The sequence below is a fragment of the Boleophthalmus pectinirostris genome, unplaced genomic scaffold (assembly GCF_026225935.1).
Source record: "Boleophthalmus pectinirostris isolate CB_2022bp ecotype Guang Dong unplaced genomic scaffold, ASM2622593v1 HiC_scaffold_17, whole genome shotgun sequence".
In the NCBI taxonomy this organism is placed as follows: Eukaryota; Metazoa; Chordata; class Actinopteri; order Gobiiformes; family Gobiidae; genus Boleophthalmus; species Boleophthalmus pectinirostris.
The window spans coordinates 13,851,744-13,869,381 of NW_026571115.1; the positions used below are offsets into that span (position 1 = coordinate 13,851,744).

Consider the following 17,638-nt stretch of genomic DNA (forward strand, 5'->3'; position numbering starts at 1 on the left):
AAAAAGTCAAATTAAAATTAAAAAGTAAAAAAATAAAAAATAAACAGCTGTAAGTGCTGTGTGGATGTCAACCTCATCATTATTAAAAACGAAAACTCAAACCTGAAATAAACCCTCTAATTTTTTTTATCATGGCTCACAACTGCAAACTGAAGCTTTGTGGAAAACATGTTTTTTTAATATATTTTAATTTACTTAAAGATAAAAAGAATAAAACCCTACCAGGATTTGGGTTATAAGGATTTGGATTTTGTCTTTCATGTTAGCGCCATCTCTGTGCTTCCTTACGTTACTAGTGAAGCAGTCTTTGCCTAAATGAAAAGGAGCTCAATAGTCATAGCTTACTCCAGTTCTGGAAATACATTTTTTATTAATTTTTTCCCATATATTTCTTTTACTAATTCAAATATTAACAGTTCAAAGATATTGCAGAGGCTAACCAGCTACACAGTAACTAATATCCATAAGGCACTGTCCAAAAGGCACATTTAAAACAAAAGATTCAGCTAAATGCTTTAATAACTCACCATTTTAAAGTTTATAAAGTGTAAAAACATTATAGGTCTTGTGCCCATTAGTTACTATGTAGCTGATTAGACCTAAGCAAGGTTACAAACTTAATGCTAGTTTTTTCATAAAGTCTATGGGAAAAGTAACTGAGAAATTTACTTCCTGAACTAGGGTGTGGGCAGTCACTGTTGAGTGCCATAGTGACAACATTACTGTGAGTTACTCTAAGTGCTGGTGAAGATCAGCTCTCGTGCAGTCCTCTTGCAGGTGTAATAACGCCAGAAAAGCAGCCACATTTTTTGTTTTTTACAGAGAACCAAAAATGTCCAAATGTATCAAGATCAAGTATGTGGGATTTCCATTTTCCTTCATGACACATAGACCAGTTCAAAAGTGTCTGTTTCATTTGTCATCACTGCATGCCCAGGTGTCTTGTGGGAGAAACTTGTCCGGGGCATCCGGTGACAGGAGACACAGACAGCCCCCTAAAGAGGAGGTCCATGGAGGGCAGGAGGGGCTTCAGGAGGCTCACGGGGCAGAAAGCAGAGCCTCCATGAGGGGTGAAGTTCACTTTATTGAGGTCTGGACAGGAGGGGGCAAGAAGAGGCTCGTCCTGAGAGGCAGACCTGGGGGTAAAATAGAAATAAGTGTGTTTTATGGCTAAAAGTAATAGTGTTGTTAAGATATAAAAATTTAAAACTTGATTTTGATACTATATATATAGTATCTGATTTTCAATACTTTTGACAACCCTACTGTCCAATACTACATGGCTGAGCAGTGATGGGAAGAGCTTAGAGAATACATTTAGTTACTGCATTAAAATGTATTTAATAACATAGTCCAATCAGAGTAATGTATTCTGTACTTACTATATATTTACATCGATGCACACTGGGATTGAAGACAACTTTATGTTTGTTGCACTAAATATGAATGAAAAACTGCAAGAGCTGTGTTTTCTGTTTTTCTCACTGAATAAGAGCAGTTGGAAGCCTAAATTGCTTGATCAAATATTGTAATATATGTGTTCCTTTGAGTTTAAGTACTCTGAAAGCCTTCAAAAGAATGAATGAAAGAGTAAATGCACCCGTTACTATAACTAAAAATGTGTATTCTGAATATGTATTTTCAGTACATACATGGACCTACTTCTCACCACTGTGGATGAGATAACTATATAAGTGTAAGTAAGTTCATTCATGAGTTGACATAAGGCCATGACCACAACAGACAAATGAAGATACGTTTATGGTTATCTAAGCTTTGAAGGCAGGGCCACACCTTAGTCACAGAACGCTTTTGACTGTCACTACCCTTTTTATACCCCTACTCCCTTCCTCTCTGTCTTCTTATTCATGTGCTCCACCGGCCCGCTGCTTTTTTCTATTTCTTATTACTTCTATCTTTCAGTTGTAAGGGGAATGCAAAACCAGAGTGTCTATCTCCTCCTCAGAAACCCCAAACCTGCCTTCGAAAATCACATTTCTACCATGATACCATTCTCTTGTTATTTTTGCTACTTATTTTGGATTTATATTTTTGTCTTTGTGATTATAATATATTGTAAAGTGCGAGCTACAGTGTCGAAATAATTTCCGCTGTGCATCAATAACGTCTAAGTCTAAGGCTTTGCTTCTGTCATTATCATATGCCTCTATACTCAAGGCACAATATGAAACCACAATTCAAATGGTAAATGGTCACATTTTTATATAGTGCTTTTCCAACTTCAAGGTACTCAAAGCGCTTTACATCACCACTCATTCATTCACACACACATTCATACACCAGAGTCCACAGACACCTGTGGGCCACTGGATCTGACTGCACAACAAATGGTGTTTATATCGGGAGCGGGATTCAAACCACTAACCTTCTAATCAGTGGGCAGACACTCTACCAAATGCTCTATTCTCACCCCAGCTACTGTCGCTTTATGAACTCATTGTTGACCATAATATACATTCTTGCTCAAAATAATATCAAAACAAAAACAAAAAAAATCTGTTATATTCAACAAATGTACATCATTTAAAACGGCTGTCCTTACATTGGGTCTATGCACAGTCCTCTTCTCTCACACCCCTCTGGAGGCTCTCGCTGATAGGAGTAAGTTCTGTTGGGACGGGGTGCAGAGGAACATTGCTGGAGCAGAGGAGGGCTGAGCGCAAAAGAGGGGAGAGCAGAGGAGGAGGGGCACAATGCACTGCAGTCCTCAGAGACTAAAATATAAAACACAGAAAAAAATAGTATTAACATGTTTTTAAAAATCAGCAAAGGTTGCAAACCGTCTGAATTATTGTTCTTTAAATTCCTTAAATGTCAATGTATTTAATTCTAAGTTTAAATCCAAATTTAGAAGTGTTTTCCATAATTCACTCCTCAGCATTATTTGTTAGCACACAGAGGAAGTTATATTTCTGCTTTGCTTCAGCTGAACAAAATTATGTCTATTATACTACATTATATGTAATGAAGAAAGAAAGTACAATCACATTCCCACCAGTATTGTCCTAGGTCAAGACACTTTACTCATCTGTATAAATGTTGTGTATGATTGAAAATACCAAAAAAGCATCTCCATGGAGACAAGCAAGTTACGTGCTTCATCTTTAACGTTGTCTGTAGTCTTCTGTTTTGGTTCCTTGCTTATTATGTTGATAGAGCAAATTGTTTGAATTGCAGTTATGGACCCACCTGGCCCTCCCATGTGGCAGGGGGACTGTGACAGGGACAGCAGGCAGGTGTTCATGGGGCAGGGTGAGGTGGAGGGTGAATTGGAGGGTGACAGAAGCGCCGGGTGAAGCGGACACGGGGACTGGGATGGAGACAGCAGGGCAGGATCCAGGGGTCCCGGGGAGGGCTCACTCTGAGACCCACTGCTACACCTCTGTACTGGGGCGGGGGCGCGATGGCCGTCTGGGATGTCCAAAATCTGAGATATCTGTGTGTGAACAAAATAGAAGGAATGATATATAATAATATAATAATGTCTAAATTCATATTAGAGTGGGCAATACAGTAGTAGTCTAACATCAAATAATATGGAGAACAGTACAGTATATCACACATTAAAAAAAACACAGCTACAAAAGGACGTGATGGAAACTTGCACTTCAGTCCTTTAAACAAGAAATATTCTACACTTTTCTAGTGTAGAATATTTCTAAATGTCTCCATGCAGATGTATTGCTTTTCCCATAATGTTCCACAGTATTAAACTTCTATCTCCATAGAGCATGTGACTACCCAGCCAAGTTAATGGTCAGAACTGTGGAGAGGCGACTCCACTCACAGTAACAATGCATAATTTTCAAGATATTTTGATCAATAAAAACACCATTAAATGCATGCTAGAGACATACATTTAATGCCGTACTGTGGAACATTTCTAGGCAAAGTAACATGTCCAATGATAAAAGCAGATGGCAAACCTCCCACTGGGACAGTTTTGTATTGAACCTTTAGATGTCAATTTAACAAATAGGCCTATATAGTTTTAAATGATGAATTTCTCATTCACACTATAAATAAGGTGAAGGTAACTCAAACCTCATGTTCTTCATCGTCGTCAGGTTTCTCAGACACAAAAACTTCTTCAAGTTCTAGGTTCAGGCCCTCAACACTGCGTCGCAAACGAGTAGCAATTCTGTTTAAGGGGATCATTGGCATAGTCTGGAAAACCAACAAAAAGAAATATTTTCATCTTAATCTGCTCTATATCTCTTTACAGTTGAATTTCAGACAGATCCAGTGTGGTACCTGTGTGATGCCTGCTACATGCCCCGCGGGCAGGGGTGGGTGAGAGAGCTCATACCCCAACGATGGAGCGGCATGACGGGAGCGTTTCTGCAACTGGTGCCTCAACTTGGCCACCTGAGAACAAAATTACATTTATTATTACAAGAAAATGTGTTGATTTTTTCATTACAGTAATGTCAAGTCAGTGTAATATGTAGCAACAGATTGACAAGGGGAATCTACTGAATACTGAGGGGGAGAGCAGGTTCTATTATATGGTACAATTTGCCTTTCTACTGTCATAAAGCAGTTCAATGTATTCTCTGTTAGCTCAAATGAACAAATTATTTTATTACTATTTAAGTCAGTTGAAAGGAGTTTTAGCAAAGATTAAAGAGGCAAATCTGTGAATGATAGACCCACCCTCTTGCAAATAATAATCCAGTTTGACAAATGTGTGTCTTTGGGTTAGGATACTGCTGATTTCAGATGACATCAACATTCTATAGGCCATTGATAAGACAGATTTAAGGAAGCAGCTAAAAAGAATACTGCTAAATGCAGATTTTTGTTGTAATTCAGTGAGTTCTAGGGTCTTTTAGATATTTCATAGCAAAGTACAATGCAATGAAGTGAGGACACTGTTTCTTGCCCCCCATTTTGGAGTATAACATCATCACATTCTACAATCTGAAAACCACTAATTTCTTATTTATTTCATACCAAAATGTCGCCTCTCTCATTCTAGAATATAAGAACCGTTTATTGTGCCCTTTCTTTGTCCTAAATTTAGCTGTTTTGAGTACTTTATTTAAGAGGATGCATTTGACTTGCCTCTCTGAGATGCTCTGCACTTCCCCAAGATGCTGATCTTTTGTGTCCGCTTGCATTTCTTCTGCCTCGGGTTTCTTCTGCCCAAGAACTAGGAGTCTGAAATAAGAAAAAAAATAATATTGTTTTTTTGTTTCTTCAAAGCAACAAAGTTACAGTTGCATTAGTATGTAGCTTGCTGGGAATCTACCCCATGGTTGTCTAGAATGTTCCACAGTACGGTAATAATTGATATTCATGGAAACAAGCAGGTGCCACAACCAGGGCAAGTTACAGGTCAGATCTGTGGAAGGCAAGCACCCTTCCCAACGATTTGGGAAAATATCTAATTGTGATTTTTCAGACAAGCATTTTAATATGATTTGTGAATTATTAGTAGTGTTAATAATAGGATTCACATTTTTAACAATAAGACTGAAATATAAATTGACAAACTAATACAAAAATCACATTTCAGAACATGGTTCAAAATCAAAATTACAGAGTTGTTGTTCGTGAAGAAATTATGGTACTTCCAAAATTATGACCTTTGCCATATGAGTTTTGTTATTAATTGCATCCATTTAAATATTTCCAATAGATTCCAAAGGACCTAGCAGCCCAAGTAAGAAAGCATGTTTTTGCAATAGATCATCTCTTAACTGAATAAATCTAAGAAAGAAGAGTTTAATGCCATAACACGTGACAATCCACACAAAACGTTGACATCTCCATGGATACAAGCAGGTGGTGACTCAGTTCTAGATGTTAATATATTGCCCAAACATACGTCTAGTCTCCATTCATTCATGTATATGGTATGACTGTTAAGCTGAAACTACTTTGCACTGTTTCTCTTGACAGCGGTAAATATAAAAACGAACCACAGCTGTCTGTTAACACCTGCCCCACAACAGCTGTGCAGCCACTCGCTAACAGTCATACTTACAGTACACACACTGTAAAAATATCCAAACCACATCATAAAAATATAACACCTCATTGCACAAACAAAGAAAGAAAAACAAAAGCGCCATTCACAAAATTTACATCTTGTTGCAAAAAATGTCTAATTTGGATTGGTATGTATGTAAAAAAACAAACCTATCCCATCTCTATTGCCAAGCGCTACTAAACAAAAGGTAAATAGTAGCTGTTAACTTGAAAACTACCACTTCATGACATCACAAGATGGAACAGAACATTTTGCGCTTTGGACAAATACTGACAGATAATACAGGATTACTCAAACATGTGTAAATGAAACAAAACACCAGTCCAGGTATGATTTTGAGAAGGTAACAACATTCTAACATGGCTTAAAGCTCACAAGAGTCAATCTTGTGTAATACAGGACCTTTAATGTGTTAGGACTCACTAAATACAAGCAGGAAAATACAGTGATATCTGTAGTTATATGGTCCACTCCAAAAACAGTTAAAATATGTGCATTATTCATTCACAGCATACCGATTTCTTGACATTGACTCTTGATCTTCTAACAGTTGGAGCTTGGTTGGCCGCTTGTGAAGGCTGTTTCAGATCAAAACTTTGAGGATTCATCACTGACACCAGTTAAATCCAGAGCAAAAGAGTAGTCCTTCTTTGGTTACGGCAGTTGTATACAAAGTCAGATCTTCACCGGCAACCACACACATAACATTATCAATCAAGGCTTTCCACTAGCAACTCCAAGCCATATATAACACACCATTCATTTCGCTATGCTACAAAACATACTAAAATAAGCAATACATTCCCTATATCTTTCTTTAAACAGCATTATAGTCCAAAGTAGAGTCCGATCTGTCTATTGCCGGGCAGGATAGGTCTGGATGTGGTATCAGTTATAAAGTGACAGGGGTATACAGTTACGGATGGCAACCCCCCACTGTCCAGCGCCTTGTACCCTCCCAAAATCTGAACGGGGAATGAGACACACAGCTATAAAAAGCATCAAAGGTAGCTGAGAATTTGGCTAGTGTTTCAGAGTGGCAGCCCGTCCTATTAACGTTCCTGTCTGGTAAAGGGACATAATATTGTCAACAAGGAGTTAAAGTAAACCAATAGGCTGTCAATGGAAATTTATGAGCCAAGTAAAGATTGTAAATAAGACAACTGCTGAACATATACAGTTAAAATGATATAACAAGTTAATGAATGAGTGACATTTAAGTATGTTTATTAAAGTGGACCAAAACATGTCTTATGCCAGAATGAAATACAAATCTTGGACAACATGGAGTCATTACTGTGCACAAGCCATTTTAGATAAGCAGTCATAAACAAGACGAAAGCCACAGACTAATTTAGTATGAATATACACTTTCTGTACGAATGTGTTTACATTTAGTTTTAGATTTTTTCAAAGTGTTATGAACAAAGGTCTTTTAATAGGCAACTGTCAATATACAAGTTATAATTACTATGCTATGAGATATGTATCGAAGTAGCTTTATAACACTATTTGTATACTATAGCATCTGGTCGGCAAGGTAGAAAGTTATATCAGTATCAGTTATATCAGTATACTTTTTAATAATTGCAATGTTTAAAAATTTGACTGGAGAACATGGCACCGCATCAAATGTCAGATCAGTGCATATCATTTCTTAAGCTGTTCACCTCAAGGTGAACAGCTCAAGTCACCTCAAGTGAACACCTCAAGTCCTGGTTAAAAACAAGTTGTATCCATATGTAAATATTGCATTCTATTGTCTGTGTATGTAAACATGTGTTTGAATGTGGGAATCTTTGTAATATGAAACTGCACTGTTGTGAAAATGCATTTAAAGGTGCACTATGAAACTTTTCTAGTGGAAAGTTATTGTTTTGTCTGATATGTCCATAGAAACAAGCAGGTGATGAACCTCAACCAAAAAGTTACATAGTGCACCTTTAAAGATTACACTTTTAAATTGTTTTCTTGAGTGTAACCCTAAGCCCAACCAGGGACAAGAGTTGAGAATTAGCACTAGCACTAGATCTACTCACTCCTGTGACTATAAATAAATAAATAAACAGATAGATAGATAGATAGATAGATCAATAAACAAGCAAGTTAATAAAGTATAAATATAATACAAGTATAAGATAAGTATATTATCTACATAAGAAAGCTGACAAATGACTGTAAGAAGCAATGATAACAATATAATGTGAGCTATATGGTAATATTTCTGTGTGTTCATTTTTACAGTCCATTCACTTTTTGTTGAAATCCTTGAACCTCAACCAAGACATTTTCAGCACATTTCTGATGCAATGAACCATTCTAATTATCTGAAAAATACCAAGAGATCCATATTTGTTTGCACAAAATGACATTCCTGTTTAGAAGATGTCTTTTCAGTCATGTTTTGATTGGCACTCACATAGTTTAGAAATGTATATTATTAAACTAGGCTAAAGGCTGTATAGATTTACATAATTTTGATCAGACGATTCAATGACCCTTGTGTTAAGTGGAAAGGGGTTTGTCAGGAAGGAAGAAACTAATCATTTGACTTGTTACCACAGTTTAACAACAGTCTTTATAAATCTTTTCTGGGCTTGAAGTGGGCTTGAGAAAGTTCAATGGTACGCCCAGATAAGAATGAAGTCGTAAATTGCAAAATAATGCAAAAGTATGGCAGGGGGTGGAGGGATGTGCGAGCGTGGTTGTAGGGGGATGGGACAGCCGTATAATGAGGTCATGAAGGGTCTGTGCACAATGGATGCCAAGGGGGTTCAAACTGTGTCAGGAGGAGAAGACGATGGAGTTTGGTGGAGCTTGGTGAGGGTGGCTTTGTTGCACTAGTTTGGGGTATATACAGTGGTGGGGGGTGCAACAAAAGTTTACCAAGAACAAAAAACAACCATTTCTAGCTCAGTGAAGTGGAACCACCAGGCACCTGCGCAGCCTACTTCTTGATATCGAGGCTTCTTTAAATGCAACAATAAGACGCATCTTTTGTGAGAATCGTGTCATACCAGCAACAATATAGATCTCAAGATTGCAAGAGATTTAAGGCAGAATTATAATCCAACATCTCGGAAATAAGACTTTAGTCAGCAAAAGAAATTGCAGTAAGACAAAGACAAGCCCCCCAATTAACTGATTAAAAGGGGGAGTGACATGACTCTCTAAGATTATACAGATCTTGTAATAAAAAAAAAATAAATAAAAAAAAATGACCATGTATACAAAAAAGTACAAATAAAGAGCATCTTCATGAAATTTTGTGGTGGAGGCTCCATCAAATGCTTTTCTGCATGGAGATGTTATTGCTTTGTTTCAAATATTTTACTGTATGATATTAAAGCTTTCTATCTTCATGGAGACCAAACCAGAGCAAGTTACAGGTCAGATCTGTGGAGAGGTAACTCCTCTCACAGTCAGAGTGCCTGTTTTTCAAAATATTTTTGAGTTCTAAAACCACCTGTCATTGAATAAATGTAAGGTAGAGCTGTTTAATGTCATACTGTGGAACACTTCAGGCAGAGCAATGACCTATCCATAGAAACAAGCAGGTGCCGGATCAAAAAGTTACATAGTGCACCTTTAACTGTCCTGTCTACACCAAGGCGTCAGCTAATTCCATGCATTCACCTTTGTGTGATTTTGCATATAAAGCCTTATAATCTTAATAAAATAATATTTAGTTTAATCAAAAATGTGATTGACTAAGACACCAGTTAATCAACTAAACAACTAAAGGCCTACAGACTACCCCAACTAGAACCACTATTACACACACACTACCAGTCAAAAGTTTGGACACACCCTCTCATTCAATGTTCATTCAATTCAATTTTTTTTATTTCTTTCCTTTCACTTCTCTCTATGTTTTATATACATATGGAAGACATCGAATACATGAGGCAAGATATATGGAATGATGTAGCAAAGCAAAAATGTTTAATAACGCTACTTTTTCCCCCTATTTTATATTGAAATCCTCAAAGTAACCACACTTTGCTTCGTCAAAAAATATTGCGTAGAGCTCACTTTTTTCTTTACTAATTCCACATACATTACTTCATATATTTGATGTTTTCTGTATGTATCTAAAATGCAGAAAGTAGTAAAAGTGAAGACAGAAGGGTAGAATTACCTTAGCTTGACCCAGAAATAAGTCCTATTTAGTGTAAAACATTTTGGATTACACGAGATGACTGCTTGTACATGTCACACTGGTCACACATGATTTAAACAGATAACAACAGATCAATGTTTTATAGGCTCGTAACCCAAGCCTTATAATCATTATGTGAGGCAAGGGTGTAACTTAGACCTTAATATTGGGTGGAGTTGAATAAGATGTTCTTTATCTAAGGGGATTATTGGGGGTATGTAATATATTGGCTAGCTGCATTGGATATTGAAACAGTTGCCTCCCATAAATACTGCTAATAATGTGGTGTTTAAAGAAATAAAAAATACACATTATGGTTGCACAATTGGAAGAAAGACAAGATAATTACAAGTCTTTGTGTCATAATTGAATAACTGATTATTTAAAAGTATTATTTATGTACTGTCAAAAGTTAAACAGAAGACTTACCAACATTTATTAGTAATGTTTTGTGGTTCTGGTTTAAAAGGCTAAGGCTAAAACTCTTGCCTACACTTACACCCCTCTTGGAACCGTATTACACAATTTTGCTATTGATTGAAGCAAATTCCCTTAACTGCAAGCCAGAACATACTGTAAGCCAAAGGAATTCATGTGAAAAATGAAAAGTACAGCGGAAAGGCATCTGACTTAAACCTATGCCAAAGTAATAACATGCAAATCCTCAATATAAGATTTGCTGACTGTTGATTTGGCCAAATTCAGAGGTATGATATGTTCTGATCTACATTCTCTCTTGGATATTTTCAGCCCAAGAATTGACCATATCTACCAAACTAAAGGTAAAATAAAAGGTAGCTGTTAACTAAAAGTACCATCTCATGACATCACAAGGTGGAACAGAGTATTTTGAGCTTAAAATGAGCTTGAGATGTAGACAGACTCATAATAAAAGATTACTCAAACATGTGTGAACGAATCAAAACACAACTCCAGGACACAAGAGTAAATATTGTGCAATATATGAGCTTTAACACTCACCTGTGTGGCTTTATCATTGACGCAGGTAACAGTCATGCTCTCTGCTTCTTTGGGCCACTGTCCTTGCAGGTAGGGCCCCACAATGGTGTCCAGTGATAACGTCCGGCGAATGGTGGGCTTTGGTGGGCGAGCGGCAGTCCTGTCAGCTTTGTGAAAAAACAAACCAAAAAAAAAAACCATAAAAATTGGTTAAAGGTGCATTGTGTAACTTTTCCGGTGAAAGGTCAGTCAAATTCTTTTCTACGTGAAGATGTAATGGCTTAGTCTGGAAGGTTTACAGTATAGTATTAAACCTTTCTATGTTCATGGACAAGTCACAGGTCAACTCTGTGGAGAGGCAACCTTGCTCTTGGTATTTTTGAGCTATAAAAGCACCTGTAATTGAATAAAAGTAAGGTAGAACTGTTCAATGTCATACAGTGGAATAATCTAGGCAGAGCAGCGGCATACCCACAGAAACAAGCAGGTGACTGACCTAAAACCAAAAAGTTACAGATTCCACCTTTAATTTGACAATGTGAGAGTTGTAATTAGATTAGATTGCTGCAGTTTAATTGTGTTCATAGCCATTTTAAGAGGAGAAGTTAAACAGCGGGCACCAATAGTTGGCTAAATTGCTCCCAGACCTCATACGCAGCATTGTTCATTTTGGCACTACTTTGTAATCTCTGGCAGGTGTGGGCTGTGTGTTTACGACCTGAAGCAAAACCACTAAACTAAACAACCGTGTGCACATTTACATGCACACAAAATTCAGTTAAAGGGCCCTTATTAGGCTATTTTCTGATCTATGTTACAATGTTGTTTCCTCATCACAAACATAGTACCTTTTTCATTCACACATGTTCAAACACACAAACGTTGCATTTCAGCCTTGAAATTGCCAATCTCTGTTGAGCTAAGAGTAAAAGCTTCTAACATGAAAACTAGTGCTTCATGCCATCGCAAGGTGGCTAAAACATGTGAATTAAAAAACACATAACTCCAACTAATGGGTAGCTTAATGGCTAAATGGTTTAAAGCTCACTGTCAATTTTGCGTAATATTGGACCTTTAATTTAAGTAGATTACTAGATATTAAAAATTTAAATCTTCTACAGTTTGTCTTTAATCTCTGTCTTGGCTAAATTAGTTTGGAATTTTCCCATATGAAAAAAAAAGATATTAGATTGTTAACTCCAGATTTTATAGTTTACATACCATTTCAATAATCAATCTGGTGTGCATGTGTTAATGTAGTCAGTTCATTCACTTCTAGCACTAAACTTGGATTTTAAATAAATTCTAATTAGTAAAATGGGCACAAATTGATGTACACAAAGGGGAAACTGGTCTATGGCAGGGATAACCTGACAAGACCATGTCTTCTCTACAACCATCCAGGTCAATTCTAGGTCTAAACGTAGTACTAGCTGTGCTATGTGACTTCTCTGGTGAAGGGTCCAGACCATCACCTACTTGTCTCCATGTAGATGTTTTTTCTTTGCCTATCTCCATGGCAACAAGTGGGTAACGATACCAGGGCAAGTTACAGGTCAGATCATTGGAGACTAGGTACCTAGGTATAACATCTCCATGGAGACAAACAGGTGGCGGACCCTTCTACAGAGCAGTATACTGCACCTTTGAAGTACATTGAGACAGACAGTTGTCTAGGCTTAAAATTTAAGTCCAAACTACAGTTCAAGTGTTTGACCCCAACTGCTAATAATATAACCAAAACAGCATGCTGTCATCAGGGCAGATGTAAAAATATACAGCACAGCAGGCACATGGAGTCTCATACTAGGGCAGGACACTATATCACAGCTTAGTCACTAGGTAGATCTCATCTTGGTTTAGTCTGGTTTTAGCTTTAATTTAGTCCTGGGTTACCCCATCTTAGTTCTGGTTTAATCCTAGTTTTGTCCTGGTTTAACCCTATTAATCCTGGTTTAGCCCTAGTTTAGTCCTGGTTTGGACCTAGTAAAGTGGTAAATGGTCACATTTTTCTATAGCGCTTTTCCACCTTCAAGGCACTCAAAGCGCTTTACAACAAGGAACCACTCACACATTCACACACACATTCATACACCAGTGTACGCAGACACTGTGGGCAAGGTGGGTTAAGTGTCTTGCCCAAGGACACAACGACAGCATTCATCTGTGGGAGCTGGAATCACACCAGCTAACCTGTGGGTCAGTGGATCTGACCGCTCTACCTGTGATGTTTATGTCGAGAGCTGGATTCAAACCGCCAACCTTTAGATCAGTGGGCGAATGCTCTACCAACTCAAGTCCTGATTTAGTCCTGGTTTGGACTTTGTTTAATCATTCAAATTTAGATCCTAGTTAAGTCATTCTTAATTTGTTCTTCATATAGATTTATATTTTAGACCTTTGTTGTTGCTGTCCACTTAAGCTGCATTGTCTATGGTGAAATAAGACACTATATTCTACTATTTTACAATATTAAACATACTTGTTGGATGTTTTATTCTTCATAGCCACATAGTTTACAGAACAAGAGTGAGAGGAGACCAGAGTTGGAGCAGGACTGGAGCATGCAGCCCAGATCCCACGGGTCAGAGAGCAGAGGGGCGACTGGGCGTCCCAATAACATTATGATAACAGTGTTGTGTTTCAGACATAGCAGCTTTACTGTTGATTTAACACTTTCAAGCCACAATGAAGGCAGGACGCTCCCAAGTCAGGTCAAGATAGCGACTCCAAGTGTTTGAGCTACCAACCCTGATTTTGTTTTTGTAGAACAGTCTTCTATCTTGTAATAATATACAGTGACAGCCTGTGAAATAGTTGAAACAGGACATTTCGACAAGCAAGTTTGTGTAACCATTCAAAACTAAAGAACGTGTACCAAGATAATTAAGTCATCTTCAGTTATTAATGTTGAGTGAATCCAGTGTATTGATACTTTGGAGCTGATGTCATTTCCTGGGGGCTGTGAAGCTAACTGAAAGCACTGCTCTGTCTGCAGCTCTGTTACTCAAGTTAGACTTAATCTGAGCTTTATTTTAACACAATCTGAGCAGAAAGAGTGGATTTGATTGGAATTAAAACAGATGAGCTGATGTGTGCTGTTAAATAAGTCTCTACAACATAAAACTACAGTCACAAGCTCAGTAGTAACTCTCTGAAAATCAAACTCCTCTGAAAGATTTATCCATTTTTAAATCCATTTTGTATTTTTTCACACAATCTTAAAACTTTTTGTCTGTGTTTGCATTGTGTCACCATGGAAACGGCTGAACATTCCGCCATTATAAAACACCCAAAATATTTGTGGTAAATCTTGTTTTGTGGTTGCTTTAATGTAGTCATATTTTTCACAATACCACAATGCCTTGTCTCATTGTTTGAACACAAAAATGTATTCATCTGTGTATCTCCAAATTTCTCATCATGCCTACTCAACATATGACAAATCACTTTCTCCTGATACTGTGCAGCTCTGGTCTGTGCAGGTTTGTGAGATCAAGCAAGGCCAAAAATTACTGCCAAGAAAAAACTAACAAACAACTTGTTAAAGAGGTTGCCCAAGACTTCGGTAATAATTTGCAATCAAAACATATTTTCACCAAGAGTCATATTGCTACTGAGTGATATAATTTGTTCATTTAAGTTGCCTTTACATCTTGTTGATTATGTTACTTAAAACTATGGACTGGCAATATATCAGTACCATTGGGCCTTGCTTGGATTTTAAATGTGTAATATCTGTGTCACAAATATCGGTAATCACACAGTTGTAAACCAAATTTAGATATTGGTATTGGTTAAAAAAAATCCATAGTGGCCCATCCTTAAACTTGTATCAATTGTATGTTGTATTTCCATCATTTTTATTTTGCATGCAGTAGGTGTATGAGATAACATTGCATCAGCACCACACACTATTAAATTTTGCTTGCTTAACCTTGTATAAAAAATAGATAGGCCCTTCTATCATCATAAGATACATATAAGCAAGCAAAAACAGTATAAACACAAATAAGCAGTACAAAGGTATTTTAGTATTTAGTTTTTAGTTTTATTCTATGTATTCCTCTGTAATGTGGTCAATTCTGTGACTTTGGGCAATGCCTTTGTGTTCTACCTCAACAGTGACCACTTCCCCCATGGATCAGTATATGATCACATGTTAGATTCAGAACAAAAGTTGTTATTTTCATCATTATTTGACTTTATCTGGACTTTAATGGTTCTTTGTGCATCAGTAAAGATTATATGAAGTTTAGATTATCTACTAAATTTAGACTTAGACTAATTTTATTGATCCACAAGGGAAATTATTGGGACACAGTTGCTCTCACATCACAATATATTATAATAACAAAGAGCCAACATATAAACGGTAGTAATAATACATTCTACATAAGTAGCAAAAATAGTAAGAGACTGGAGTGAAATAATAATATAATTATACAGAAAAAACTTAGTGTTTTATCATTAAAGGTGCACTATGTAACTTTTTGTTGAGGGGCCTGAACATGCTTGTTTCTACAGATATGTTTTTGCTCTGCCTGCAATGTTCCACACTATGACATTAAACAGCTCTCTTTTACATTTATTCAATAACAGTGGTTTTAGAGCTCAAAATACCTAGAAAACAGATATTCTGACTGTGAGTGGGGCTGTCTCTCCACAGATCTGGACCTGTAACTTGATCTGGTTTGGTCTCCATGAAGATATAAAGCTTTAATGCCATACTGTGAAGCATTCCAATCCAAACAAAACAATAACATCTCCACAGAGAAAAGCATTTGACGGTCTATCCACCAGAAAAGGTACATAATGCACCTTTAAAGTCAAATATATAATTCAACTGTGCAATATTTACCGGTTTTGACTTCGGTCCTCCCCAGTAGAAGAGCCGATCCTCTCTGGAGCTGATACGGGACCGTGGCTTTTATAGGCTGCATGCTGCTGGAGCTCCCACCGCTGCTGCTGCTGCTGCTGCTGCTGTACCCCCGAGGCACTCCACAACTTCTGCCCGACATCCCCTCTCTCTGCTCGGCTAAGAAAAACACGATCTCCGCTTCTTTCCTTCCCCCAATCTCGGTAGTTTCAGTGGAGCAAGCAACTGAACGAACACAGCCACATTCAATCCATCTTTTCCACACTTTACGCAGGCCTGTTATTATGGTTTGTTGCATATATATTGATAATTACTACAGCATAACTTCTCGTAGTTTGCAAGTGACAAAAAACGCACCAAATAAAATAACTTGCTAGATTTCTAACATTAACTAAACTTTAAAACCTACCGAACCATCAACACTCGCTTCCCTTGTCGTCAAATTGTCAACACAGGAGCCTCAACCTGCAGCTCACTCGTGGAGTGTGAAAAACTAATGAAAAAAACTAGACTAGGCTCGTGTTAAAGACCCAAAATCTGCTTATTGGTTGCTCCAGACTACAACTCTGCACGTATTGGGCGAAGGAGCCATCTGTCTTTAAAGGAAAGCCCCCCAAAAGTTGTAGTTCCCACCCACTTTGGTCCCATATTTTTCTATTATGCAGAAGAAGAGGGCATCACAGCCTCTCTCTGCAGGACCCTCCTCCACCTCCCCCTTTTAAATCAGCAACAGAAACTTTACAGCTCATTTGCCATGGCAGTAAAACACGAATTTAAAGTGTTACCAACCAGAGAGAGCATGCAAATTGATTATGTTGAGTTTATTAACCGTTATATTGATGCTACTTATCTTTAGTAGAGAAAGATAGGCATGTTTATCTTTTTTTTTTTATTTTTATGTATTTATTATTATAGGACTAGGAGTGAACAAAAGTGTACAAAATTACTACCAGCAGCCTACTATAGTCCATATCCCAAATATTAGTTTAGTTAGAAGAGCAACTCTGTTTTGTATGTAAAAGTATCATAATATAATTTTTTTCAATAGCCCATGTATGACTCATAAAAATTAAGGTTGAAACTTATGTGTTGTGTTATTTACATTATTCAAAGATTTGTCAGGATATTTTTCTAGCACTCTCAGTGGGTGTATCCTACTTAGGAAATACCTCCATAAATGTTATTAGAGTGATCTAGGGAATCTTCATTTCATTCATTTTATATAGCAATACAAAATAATGAAAAAAAAAATATATATATATATATTAGAGCAAAAAGCTCTAACTCAGCAACTCTAATCTACTGAACTACAACTCCATGTCACAACAGCTAGAGGGCATAATGGCATATCAAATGTATTTATACAAAAATATGCAGTTGTTCTGACACCTGACACCATTTTATATCTAAGTTTTTAGTCTACTGCGAGTCAATTTAAAACACTACAGTCATAGACAAACATTAATTGTGCTCAATAAGTTTCCCTTGCATGAATATTTCTAGTACTTTCTGTATTTGTCTAGCAATTTTACGTTTGATGTTACCACTTCTAGCCACCAGATGGAGCCCCAGCCTGTACCTAAACCCATATGATTTTATACATATCAAACGATTACAT

The 17,638-nt window shown here is 37.1% G+C and overlaps 1 protein-coding gene across 2 annotated transcripts; it reads right to left on the minus strand.

The window, feature by feature from the left end:
* Positions 1-345: 345 nt before the first annotated feature.
* fam117aa (family with sequence similarity 117 member Aa) lies at positions 346-16,580 on the minus strand. Of its 2 annotated transcripts, XM_055152968.1 has the most exons (9): positions 16,430-16,580; positions 16,003-16,245; positions 11,163-11,308; positions 5,089-5,184; positions 4,276-4,389; positions 4,066-4,188; positions 3,211-3,457; positions 2,564-2,735; positions 346-1,136 (listed from the first exon to the last, which is right to left on the minus strand). In XM_055152968.1, exons 2-9 carry the CDS (start codon positions 16,160-16,162, stop codon positions 923-925), a joined length of 1,272 nt encoding a protein of 423 aa, XP_055008943.1. In that variant the 5' UTR covers positions 16,163-16,245; positions 16,430-16,580; the 3' UTR covers positions 346-922. The 2 variants fall into 2 exon arrangements, with proteins under 2 accessions (XP_055008943.1, XP_055008942.1); XM_055152967.1 differs by having other exon boundaries at positions 16,003-16,518.
* Between the last annotated feature and the right edge of the window lie 1,058 nt (positions 16,581-17,638).

Coding starts and splice junctions, on each gene's coding strand:
- fam117aa (XM_055152967.1), bottom strand. CDS start 16,318: ATGCAACAAACCATAATAACAGGCCTGCGTAAAGTGTGGAAAAGATGG. Junction 11,309..16,002: donor GAGGACCGAAGTCAAAACCG/GTAAATATTGCA, acceptor TTTTTCACAAAG/CTGACAGGACTGCCGCTCGC. Junction 2,736..3,210: donor CTGCCACATGGGAGGGCCAG/GTGGGTCCATAA, acceptor TTTATATTTTAG/TCTCTGAGGACTGCAGTGCA.